Below are 12,451 nucleotides of genomic sequence, written 5' to 3'. Positions count from 1 at the left end.
GAGCTTGTGAGAGATTCAACTGCACCCTGATCCAAATGCTGAGGACACTTGAAGATCAGAAAGCACGCTGGACTGAGTCCGTCCCCGAATTAGTGTAAGCATACAATAACCGTCAACACAGTACCACAGGGTTCACGCCCTATTCGCTGTTTTTTGGCCGACCTGGGAAGGGACTGACTGAATTGGCGAGGAGGACTACCCACGGACAGGGGTGGACTCCTGGGTTCGAGAACATCATCGCCGACTACGGACCATTCAACGGTTGGTGCAGAACCGGCTCCGAGGGTTGGAACACCCGCAGGTCCCTCCCCAGAAGGAGACAACCCTACAACCAGGGAATCGAGTCTTAGTCAGAGAGAAGCGCCCTAACAGCAAATTGGAGTGTCGGTGGGAGAAGAGTCCGTATAGGGTGAAGCGACAGCTCGGTAGGTGAGGACCCATCTAGAAAGTTCAGCCTGAAACAGTTGAAGAACTCCCCACTCGTACATTACATCGTAATATGCTGCATCCCTGTTTGTCTCAAGATCCTCCAGTGGTGCCATCTGTCCCGGCGCCCCCGGTGGCTGAACCTGTGTTCGTTCCTGAGGACGAAGACAACGGAGACCCTCTACACCTTCAGGGAGTCCCGGAAACTGGGCTGGTGCCTGAAACGACGGAAGTAACTGAGGAGGCTCCAACTTCCACTTTTCCGGTGGCTGATTCCACAACCTCCACTGATCTGAGGCGTTCTGAACGATCAACGGCAGGTGTGCCCCCCAGACGCTACAATCAGGACGAATTCATCTGGCAGCAAATTGTACGAGGTCTGGACGATTGTCAGCAAAAACTCCAGAAACTATCGCCCGTGGAATGGCGAGCTCACAGAGAGGGGGAATGTAAGAGGGTGAAACACCGAAGGAGCCGAGGGAGAGTTGCCTTCCTAGCTCCGTGCCCAGAACCATCGAGCAGGGCATTAGGTTCCCCGGGGGATGCTTTAGGGGACTGTACTAGAACCAGGAAGCCTGCAGAGCACAGGGAGGGAGAAAAGTGCGGGCTTTTCTCAGAGCAGCGCGGGGACGGGAGCAGAGAGGACGCTGACAGAGGAGAGCAGAGGAGACAGGTGCAACGGCTGAACACTGAGGGACCGCAGGCACAGGCGGTGAGCACTGAGCACGAGACGGGGTACGAGAAGCCTGTCACTGCACCGCTTGGAGGGCTGGTTGCTCCCCTCCTGTTAGAGACTTTGTCACACCGACAGACCGCGCACCTTGACAAGACGCTCCCCTGCAGTGAGACCCTGCCTTACCCTGAGACGCTTCCCTGCAACTATGCAACATACCGCAACGTGACACTGACCTGCCAAGAGAGTCTGTCCCAGGCAGAGCCCCTGACCCTTGTGAGGGAACGCCGCTTCCGAAGCAGAGGGAAGAACCTTGCATACAGGGGAATACCGCCATCCGCATACCCCTTGAGCTCTCACGTTAACCCCCCCATACGCCAGTTGGACTATACCCAGGACCCCAGAGACAGACGTCATCAAGCGCCCCTGGTGCCTGGGTGCCTACGTGGGAGAAGAGTGATCTCTACAAGCAAGATCTCCAGGAACTGATAAGTTTCTTCCCCATAAGAGAATAACTGTCTGTCGTTTTGCACTTCTGTTATTGTTTCAGTCTCTGATATTACCGGTTACCGCATTTACTCTGTTATATTATATGTTCACCAGATATTCTCCCTGTAAATAAACCTCCCCTTTTACTGTTGGTCTGCCTGCTCCATGGTGACACATATCTCTCCTGCACCTTATTACATTTACACAACAGGACACAGGAATAACGCAATACGTAAGAAAAGTGACGTGAAGCAGAACTATCAGTATGGGAGAGGGAGAAACAGTTGTGGCTGTAAATATTGGAGCAGTTCTTAGATAAGGAGTGTGAAAGTTTTATTGTCCTGTGATTGAGGTCTGCTCCATGGTTATGCCTCCAAATGGTCTGAGGAGCAAATTCTTTAGTTGATGTAGAAAGATGTTAATCCATGCGACATATTCATTCCTGCTGCGTGTGTCAAAGTTTTTTCTTTTATTGTATGGCGGTGAGAATTCATCCTTGTTCTAAGTTTTTGCCCTGTCTCCCCCACATACAGACCCCCAGTTGGACATTAAGTACACCACATTAGATTAGGTACTTACAGGTGCATCACATCTGGTGTGGTGTACTTAATTATTTCTACCAAATGCCCAGCTGGGGGTCTCTATGTAGGGGAGACAAGGCAAAAACTTAGAACAAAGATGAATTATCATTGCCAAACAAATACAAAAAAATAATAGATCTAACAAGGGCCAAACATTTTTGAATCCCTGATCACAGCATCCTGGGCATGAAATTACTGGTATTAAAGGGTAACTTCAAATCTCACAGAACAGAAGAGTCTGGGAGTATAAATTTATGACAAGCTTTGACACACAGTGCAGGAATGAATGTGCTGCATGGATTTACATCTTTCTACATCAAGTATTGTGTGCAATTTTGGACGCCGGTGCTCAAGAAAGACATTACTGAACTTGAAAGGGTTCAAAGGCGGGCTACTAAAATGATAAATGGAGTTGGTTCACTACAATACCCAGAAAGGTTATCAAAATTAGGTCTATTTACTCTAGAAAAGAGAAGACGTAGGGGAGACCTAATATATATGTACAAGTATATCAGAGGGCAATACAGAGATCTCTCCAATTAACTGTTTGTACCAAGGACTGTGACAAGAACAAGGGGGCAGTCTCTTCGTTTGGAGGAAAGACAATTTCTGCACCAGCATAGAAGAGGGTTCTTCACGGTAAGAGCAGTGAGGCTCTGGAATTCTCTTCCTGAGGAAGTGGTGATGGCCAACTCACTGAATGAATTTAAGAAAGGAATGGATGCTTTTCTTGTGAGTAACAATATAGAAGGTTACGAATAACAAAATATTATAGGTAGATGGTTGACCCAGCTTAGGGGAAGGAATTTTTTTCCCTATGGAGAAAATTGGCTTCTACTCTGTGGGTTTTTTGCCTTCCCCAGGATCAACAATGTAGAACAGCTGCACTAAAAATAGGCTGAACTAGATGGACATAAGGTCTTCCTTCAGCCTTCAAAGCTATGTTACTATGTTACATCGACTAAGGAATTTGCTCCTCAGACCTTGTGGGGGCATCACAACCATGGACCATACCTCTGTCAGAGGACAAAAAAACTTTCACACTCCTTTTCTATGAACTGTTCCAATCTTTATAGCCACAACTGTTTATCCCTCTCCCATAATGATACTTCAGCTTCACGTCACTTGTCTTATCTATTGCATTATTTCTGTGTCCTGTTTTGTATAAATATGTGATTCTTCACATTTTGTGTTATTCTATGCCTGATGAAGAGACCTGAGTAGTTTCGGAAGCTTGCAATTTATTACCATCTTTTCAGTTAGCCATTATATGGTATCAACCACTGAGGACTCAAATCTAGATATTTTTCCACCAACTGGCTAACACGGTACAAAGATATATATCTTGCCTTTATCTTTACATGCAACTAATTCATCTTTACATACCTCCCAACCTTCCTATACACACACACAAACACAGAAGGCGGCAGGTTGTACACGTCAGAGGGTGTTGCAGCAGTGCTGGCTGTGCGCTGATGTAGCAGAGATGGCTGGGTGCATGCTGCTACAGCAGAGCTGGATGGGTGCATGCTGATGTAGCAGAGCTGGATGGTTGTGTGCTGATGTAGCAGAGCAGTGTTTGGGGGGCATCAGACTGTATGGGGAAATGTACTGTGTGCAGGAGAATGTAATGTATGGGGACCTGTTGGGAGGTATTTATCTTTTAGGATATCCTAGCCATGATACACGATTAAGGAAACCTGTACAATTACTATAAACATTAATTCCATTGGAAAAAAAACAAAATATGTTGACTATGGACATACTTCACAGGCATGCACTCTGGGGATTGGGGCCATTGCATGGTATATTTAGAGTCAGGGCTGTTGCAGTGAACGGACCCTTTGGCTCTATAGAAGGCAAGGCCTAATCACAGCTCTAAATTTTTTATATGCATTTAAATAGCCCCCAAAAAAGTCCAAATATATGTAGAGGCTGAGTTGGAGCACTTCATGCAATGCAAAGATTCTGGTGCTATTAAAAAAAAACAAAACACAACAATAAATAACCCACACTGGTTGTTACCGCTAAGAAAGTAGTATTAATGGCAGCACACTTAAGCCAATTTTCATTTGCTTTCCAAAGACTCCAAGGACATACTGATAGGGAATTTAGTCAGCGAGTCCCACTGGGGACAGTGATAATATATCTACAGCGCTATATACGCGTAAGTAAAGCATAATAGAGGACAGAAAGGTTAGTGGTGCACCACTGACTACTGGAAACGGTTATGGATGGCCCAATCCCCTTATAAAAGGCCATGGCCACTTCCAGAACTTATAAGCCCCTATCATCTAATGAGGGAGCAGAGTGGTGTCAGGCACCGAAAACTTTCTGGGAGTCATAGGCGGCCAACTTTTCTGTGAGTCTGGGAAGTCTCCACTTTTTCTATGAGCCTCCTGGACGTCTTGGGAGAGTTGATAACCTTGTGAGTAATGTTCAGCCAGTAAGGGGTTTCACATCCCTAGAAGCGACGTATCCATTATATGCAATGTTTTCTGCATGATATTGTGATACCTGTTTCCACAAACCGTTGCGATAGCCTTGAAGCACCCGGAGGCCAGCTGATAGGATCCCGTGTAGCAGCGATCGATGGCCCAGTTAAAAAGATTAATTTGGTCAGGGTTCAGTTCCAGTAGCAACACTACCACTTCACAGCCAAGCTGGTGAACCTAGAGACAGAAAAACGGGAATCAATTCAGCAAGTGCCCTTCTAATTCATGAACAAACAAAAGGACATGACTTCATGCTGCCCAGGAGACAATCTAATGATGTACCGGTATATCCATATACTCCGATAATAGCGAGAGGGCCAGTCCTCATGTTCGGGATCAGGATTACTCACCCTCATGTCCTGACAGGCCAGGATGTTGTCCAGCCATTTGTAAAGATAGCCATCTGGAGACAAGCCCACATTGTCAAAGACTGGACCACAGCAAAGAACAGCGGACATGGCCTGGCCGGATACACAGACAAAAATGGTGAATTTATCAATCAACTGTTTAACGTACATCATCATAGTGAAGGTGGAGGTAAAGGGGTTGCTCTGTCAAAGCAAGTGGTCACCTCTTCCCAAGATAGGCGATAACCTGTTGATGGCGGATGCCCGACAACTGATTGGTAGAACAGGGAAATTTCCCACCATACCGTCACAAAAAAGCAGCAGGTTGGATACCAGACAGCGGCTCCATTGATTCTCTATGCCTCATATCGCTATGCTCAGCCTCACAGGGAATGAATAAAGCACATGTCGAGTATGCGCACTCCCACTGCAATCCTTCACCACCCTAGGATTTTCCATTTTTGCGTTTATTTTTTGCTCCCCTTCTTCCCAGACCTATAACTTTTTTATTTTTCTGTCAATACGGCCAGGTGAGGGTTTTTATTTTTGCAGGATGAGTTTTACTTTTGAATGACACCACTGATTTTATCATATAGTGTACTTCGAAAACGGCAAAAAAAAAAAAATACAAGTGCGGTGAAATTGCAAAAACAGTGCTTTTTTTTTTACTATGTTCACTAAATGCTAAAACTGATCTGCCATTATGATTCTCCAGGTCATTCCGAGTTTGCCGATACCAAACATGTATAGGTTGTTTTTTATTTAAGTGGTGAGATGAAAAAATCCAAATTCTGTATTAAAAAAAACAAAAACAAAACAAAACACCATTTCCGAGACTAGTAGCGTCCCGTTTCAGGACCAGGAGCTGGGTGAGGGATGATTCTTTGCATGCTGAGCTGACGTTTTTAATCGACACCATTTTCAGGTACATACAATCTTTTGATCGCCCGTTATTGCATTTTATTGCAATGTTGCTGCGACCAAGAAACTATAATTCTGGCATTTTGATTTTTTTCTTATTCCGTGGTTTACCGGTCGGATTAATCCTTTTTAAATTTTGATACATAGGGCATTTCGAAATGCAGCGATATCAAATATATATTTTTTTCACTGTTGTATTTCGAATGGGGCTAAAGGAGGGTGATTTGAACATATATATATATATATATATATATATATATATATACACTCACTGGCCACTTTATTAGGTACACCTGTCCAACTGTGTGTTAAGACTTAATTTCTAATCAGCCAATCACATGGCGGCAACTCAGTGCATTTAGGCATGTAGACATGGTCAAGACAATCTCCTGCAGTTCAAACCGAGCATCAGTATGGGGAAGAAAGGTGATTTGAGTGCCTTTGAACGTGGCATGATTGTTGGTGCCAGAAGGGCTGGTCTGAGTATTTCAGAAACTGCTGATCTACTGGGATTTTCACGCACAACCATCTCTAGGGTTTACAGAGAATGGTCCGAAAAAGAAAAAAAATCCAGTGAGCGGCAGTTCTGTGGCCGGAAATGCCTTGTTGATGCCAGAGGTCAGAGGAGAATGGGCATACTGGTTCGAGCTGATAGAAAGGCAACAGTGACTCAAATTGCCACCCGTTACAACCAAGGTAGGCAGAAGAGCATCTCTGAACGCACAGTGCGTCGAACTTTGAGGCAGATGGGCTACAGCAGCAGAAGACCACACTGGGTACCACTCCTCTCAGCTAAGAACAGGAAACTGAGGCTACAATTTGCACAAGCTCATCGAAATTGGACAGTAGAAGATTGGAAAAACGTTGCCTGGTCTGATGAGTCTCGATTTCTGCTGCGACATTCGGATGGTAGGGTCAGAATTTGGCGTAAACAACATGAAAGCATGGATCCATCCAGCCTTGTATCAACGGTTCAGGCTGGTGGTGGTGGTGTCATGGTGTGGGGAATTTTTTCTTGGCACTCTTTGGGCCCCTTGGTACCAATTGAGCATCGTTGCAACGCCACAGCCTACCTGAGTATTGTTGCTGACCATGTCCATCCCTTTATGACCACAATGTACCCAACATCTGATGGCTACTTTCAGCAGGATAATGCGCCATGTCATAAAGCTCGAATCATCTCAGATTGGTTTCTTGAACATGACAATGAGTTCACTGTACTCAAATGGCCTCCTCAGTCACCAGATCTCAATCCAATAGAGCATCTTTGGGATGTGGTGGAACGGGAGATTCGCATCAGGGATGTGCAGCCGACAAATCTGCGCCAACTGTGTGATGCCATCATGTCAATATGGTCCAAAATCTCTGAGGAATGCTTCCAGCACCTTGTTGAATCTCTGCCACGAAGAATTGAGGCAGTTCTGAAGGCAAAAGGGGGTCCAACCCGTTACTAGCATGGTGTACCTAATAAAGTGGCCAGTGAGTGTATATATACACACACATTATATATATATATATATATATATATATATATATATATATATATATATATATATACACACACACATACATACATACATATATATATATATATATATATATATATATATACACACACATACACACACATATATATACATATACACACACACACACACACACATACATACATACATATTAAATATTTTTAAAAACTTTTTTTCCCTTTTTACTGACTTCAATAGTCTTGAAGCTGTGATCTTGTGATCACTTGTGCTACAAGGAGCAGGGAGGCAGCCTTGCTATTTGTAGCAGAAATGATCATCTGCTATGAACGCTGGCCATAGCAGATCGGCAATGACAAGCTCAGGGGTCTTCTGCAGACCCCCCGTTGTCATGCCAACCCATAGGGGCCCTGCGATAATGTGACAGTAGTCCTGATGGGCAGGGTTAGTGACACGCTTCTCAAGCGGCCATGTTAAATGCTGCTGTCTGAGATTGACAGATTCCACTCGCGGCTGTTAGGGACACGTCAGCTGATAAAATCATGTGCCTGAAAAGATGCAGGCTCAGCGCTGGAACCCGCATCAAAGAGGAGGAGGCGATATAAGACGTATACGTACGTCATAGGTTGTAAAGGAGTTAAAGTTCCCCGTTCTGCCGATCAGCGAGGGTTCCAGCAGTTGGACCCACAAAGATCTACAAGTTACCACTAGGGATGAGCGAATCCGTGGATGTTCGGGTTCCTCATGTTCGACCAATCTTTTGTCCAAATTTAGTTTCGGGTAAAAGAACTGTACCCGAACTTGAATCCAAACCCCATAGAAGTCAATGGGGACCCAAACTTTGGTGTTGTAAAAGGGCAGTAAAATGGTAGGCTGGAGGGCTGCCAAAGAAAGCAAACTACCCCCACAGATGCTGTTTACAAACGAGTCTCTCTCTCCACTTAAACGGACTTCCGGGAGAAGTTGTGCTGTGAGTTCAGCACCGGTACAAACCTCAAATTTTACAGTTGGGGTTGGCTCATCTCTAGTTATCACCTAACTCGTGCATAGTTGATAACTTGCTTTCACTAGACAATCCCTTTAAGCATACCTTCAATTTTGGTTTTCATTTGACAGATAGGCGGGAAGAAATTATTGGATGGTGAGACAAAACCCTCACAAAATGCTAATATGAAGGGGCATATTGCTCATATGGGTGCCTTTAGCCATACAGTTGGTAGTAAAGTGGTGCCAACTAACAAATCCCCATTAATGTTGTCTTTGGATAATGGAGTTAAATGGGCTAACTATGTCTTGAATCCCTCTTTTGAAAGAGCGATGGTTGCACACTATTGCTATATTCACTCTCTATTGAGCGTAAGGAGACAACAAGGCGGCCAACTGTCCAGAAATTCCAGGGCAGTCCGTAAAAATAAGGCACTTTTTTGCCCTGTCCGTAAAAAATGTTTTGGGCGTCCGTGATTTTTTTTTGATGCTGAAGAAAATTCCAGATTATTTTTACTGTACTTATTTTACCGTTCACAGTGAATGCAGCTGATATCTCCTTATCAGAATTATGGGCTGTAGACATGGATCACTTTTAATCATAATGATTTATTATGGGTTTCCAATATGCCTGAAAATTTTTGCCTGTCTAGGATTTTTTGATAAACTGTCCAGAAAAAATAAAAAGTCAAGTTGGCGACTGGGAGACAGACACATAAAGCTTGCTGGGCCCAGCACTCAGACTTTTTTTTCGGACATACGAGAAAAACAGTCTTTGTTTCATCAATGTTTCGTGTCATCCCAAGTGTCATCATCTTAGCTAGGATGAAAAATACACACACAAAAGGTTTCTCCACCTCCTCCTTTTCTAGCTCAGATCGGATATCATCAGCGTACTGTCTGATTTTTTTCACGGACCCACAGACTTGCATTGCCAATTTTAATCAGACACTCGGATCAGTATCGGATGTGTCGCCACGATTTTGAAAAATCCAATTTGTCGGCAAAAATAGATTGGACCTATGAACAATTTCATAAGCTATAGTGGGTATGGGGTCCATCTGTGAAAAACATGGACATAACTCGAAGGTGAAAAACTGACATCTGAATGAGCCCTAATTCACACCCACCGATGCAGGACTATCACTCTTACCCGTATCACCTATCCCGTGGATAAGCAATAAATGTGGCTTGTGGGCCAAGCCCTATACCGAATCTGAACGTCTATGGAAAACCACATATAATACATGGACATAACGAAGAATTTTACAAAATGACAAAATTCGCACATCAATATTAGTATAAAAAAAATGTAAATACTTATCTATAAAGAAACTGGAACAAGATTTAGAAGGTGCGCCGTTGAGTTTACCTTTAGAGCGCAGTATTGGTATCTTGTGATTTGATGATTTCGATCACTGTAACGGTCCAGAGGAGTGAACATAATGCTGAAGGGCCCGGCCCACTGACTGAACAGGATAAACAGGTGGTGCCGCAAACTTTGCTGCGGGAACAGAAATCTCCGGTGGTGAACTAGAATTAGAATAAAATGAAAAAAAAAACAAAAAAAAACACTTTTACAAAGGTGTTACATTCTTACAATGGATGAAACAATGTATTTTTAATTACAGCAACATTTTTCATTCTCTTCTTAAAAGGAGAAGGAACATTTTTTAAATTTACAATGCGCCTAAAATAAAAAAGTAAGCAAATCTGAATGAGAAATCTCATTTTCAGTCTACAGCTGCTACAGAGACCTATGTGTTTCCATGGTAACGGACTACAAACAAACCCTGCGTAGTCTGACCTCTAGTCATACGGACATTCTTCTCCATAGCCCCTGACATTTGCCAATTTACAAAATGTATTTTGGTAAGAAGTAGGGAACAAATAAAATAAAGGGTGAAAGCAAGATCAAATGACATTGGATTTGTACACAATGATACAATATCATCAACCCCTTCTGAATCCCGATGTTTCCCTTTGTAAAATAATAGCACCTCCGGTGGCAGTGATATTCCAGCGGTGTTGGCACTAGATCCCCTGGGGCTTGCGTAACATAACAATCCCTGCGGCCAATCAGTACGGGCTTCACTCTCCTCTCCTTAATTAAGATCCAGAGGAAATGAGACAGCAGCCGCAGCTCTCACTTCCTCCGGATGTATCGATTTGTTCGAAGGCGGGGAAAGTGAAACCAGCGCTGATTGGCCACAGTGACTGTGTGACATAATTATGTCATGTGATCCCTGGGAGAGCCAGTGCCGTCACCGCTGGAATGATGCCAACATCAGAAGTGGGTATAAGTGTTTTTTTTGTGGGGGCGGGGGGCGAGGGATTGAGAAAAAGTTGTTTGAGCAGTGGACAACCCCTTTAGTACTATTTTCACAGCTAGGTCAATATTCAATGTAGATTGACAGAAATCATGAAAAAGATGTATGTCAGATTGGAGTCTCATTGGCAAGATGGCTTTGACAAGACATATTGATTGTAGGACAGAATGAAGGCATCGATGAGTAACCCCATCCTCCAAACCACAGCCGTACCTGGCACACACTGGATCAGATTGGCAATCATGGCACTGAAGTGAGCTCGGATATCTTTAAGAATTTCAACTTCCTTGTCATTTTCCGCTTCCAGAAGCATCCGCGTAAGATCCACATACTCCAAAAACAATGCACCAAGAGCTAAGGTGTCTCTTTCTAAGGCTCCATTAGTGCTTAAAAAGTAAAAAAAAAAACATTAAAAATATTGCATACCCCAAAAGAGACTTTATATAGATTAATGGAGACGTTACAACTTACTTATCACTTATGACGCCCGCATCAGCCAATAACTCAAATATCCTTAACAGCTGCAGCCTCAGGAGGTCTCGTCGCTCTCTCCGTTTCTTGTTCTGCCAAGAAAATAAGAATTGGTAAAAAAAAAAAAAAAAGCTTAATAAATGTGGATCTGACATAAATATACAAGATGGGTCGCGCCTTTTATAACCTCCAATGATGAGTCCTAGCGTTCTGGCCCTAAAACGTGGGATAAGGCATTTTTATCGCATTAATTGGGTTTTTTTTGGACTAACCTCTGGCCTCCGTTCCAAGGCTTCTTTCATTAAAGGATGAAGTTCTTCAACCAATTCCCTGTAAAACAGGAATGTCTTACATTTTAACCAAACATACACATAATAGAAAACTATTTCCCGCTCTTCACTAAACAAGTTGTACAGAGTTAGTTAAAACACGCTTTCTTCCAATTACAGCGCCCCCCGCTGTGCGCTGGTTGCACATGGTATTGCGACTCATTCCATTTCCACAGGAGAGCTGCAGTTTCCAAAAACCAAGCAAAGAAAAACAAAAAAACAGCCACGTTCTTCTAATCCCGTGCAAGTCACAAATATTAATAACTACCATGCCTCACATTCTTATCGCAGCGCAGTTCATTTCCATGGTGCTTTCATGTGGGAGGACAGTTTGTGATTATTTTTGACCTTGAATATGACAGGAATTTGGCAAAGTAATATCCCAAATATTCAGATCACATTTATCCATTTCATATGGATGGGGTATAAACTGCCCCATTTTTTCCGTCAGCCGCCAAGTGATTTTTCAGGATGTAGACATGGAATCCACATCTAAATCTTGACCATTTCTCCAGTGTGTGAACACGGCCTGGGAATGCTACAAAAGTATAGCGCAGGTACATGTTTAACGTAACAGAATACATTAGAGGGGTTGTGCAGCCTTTAAAATTGAGAGCCCAAATATCAATACCCCCTACAGTCAGCTGTTTGAAGAGGTTGCAAAGAGCATGCAAGTACCACAGCCTGTTCCATGTTTACACTGGCTGAACGCTGGTTCGTCCTTGCCGGCGCCCAGTATCTACTATATAGAACCTGTCACCAGGTTTTTGCCACCTATTCTGAGAGCAGCATAATGTTGAGACGCAGACCCCGATTCCAGTGATGTGTCACGTACTAGGCTGCTTGCTGCAGGTTTGATAAAATCACTGTTATATCAGTAGATTCACTATAGAACTACAAAAACTGCTGACATGTAGTCCT

General features: G+C 43.6%; 1 protein-coding gene across 6 annotated transcripts in view; it reads right to left on the bottom strand.

Annotated features, from left to right (window-relative positions):
• The window catches only part of FRY (FRY microtubule binding protein), a 546,108-nt gene that overhangs the window by 131,554 nt on the left and 402,103 nt on the right, over positions 1 to 12,451 (bottom strand). For all 6 annotated transcript variants that reach the window (XM_073583182.1, XM_073583178.1, XM_073583180.1 and 3 more), the window contains 6 exons: positions 11,474 to 11,531; positions 11,202 to 11,293; positions 10,944 to 11,116; positions 9,773 to 9,933; positions 5,015 to 5,125; positions 4,687 to 4,841 (listed from right to left, as the gene is read on the bottom strand). In XM_073583182.1, the coding sequence (XP_073439283.1) occupies positions 4,687 to 4,841; positions 5,015 to 5,125; positions 9,773 to 9,933; positions 10,944 to 11,116; positions 11,202 to 11,293; positions 11,474 to 11,531 (750 nt within the window). The remainder of the gene's footprint in view (positions 1 to 4,686; positions 4,842 to 5,014; positions 5,126 to 9,772; positions 9,934 to 10,943; positions 11,117 to 11,201; positions 11,294 to 11,473; positions 11,532 to 12,451) is intronic.

This window comes from Dendrobates tinctorius, unplaced genomic scaffold (genome assembly GCF_039654945.1).
Source record: "Dendrobates tinctorius isolate UK_male_01 unplaced genomic scaffold, ASM3965494v1 ptg000075l, whole genome shotgun sequence".
Lineage (NCBI taxonomy): Eukaryota > Metazoa > Chordata > Amphibia > Anura > Dendrobatidae > Dendrobates > Dendrobates tinctorius.
Note: the sequence above shows the minus strand (reverse complement) of the source record. Positions and strands in the feature narration are given on the sequence as shown.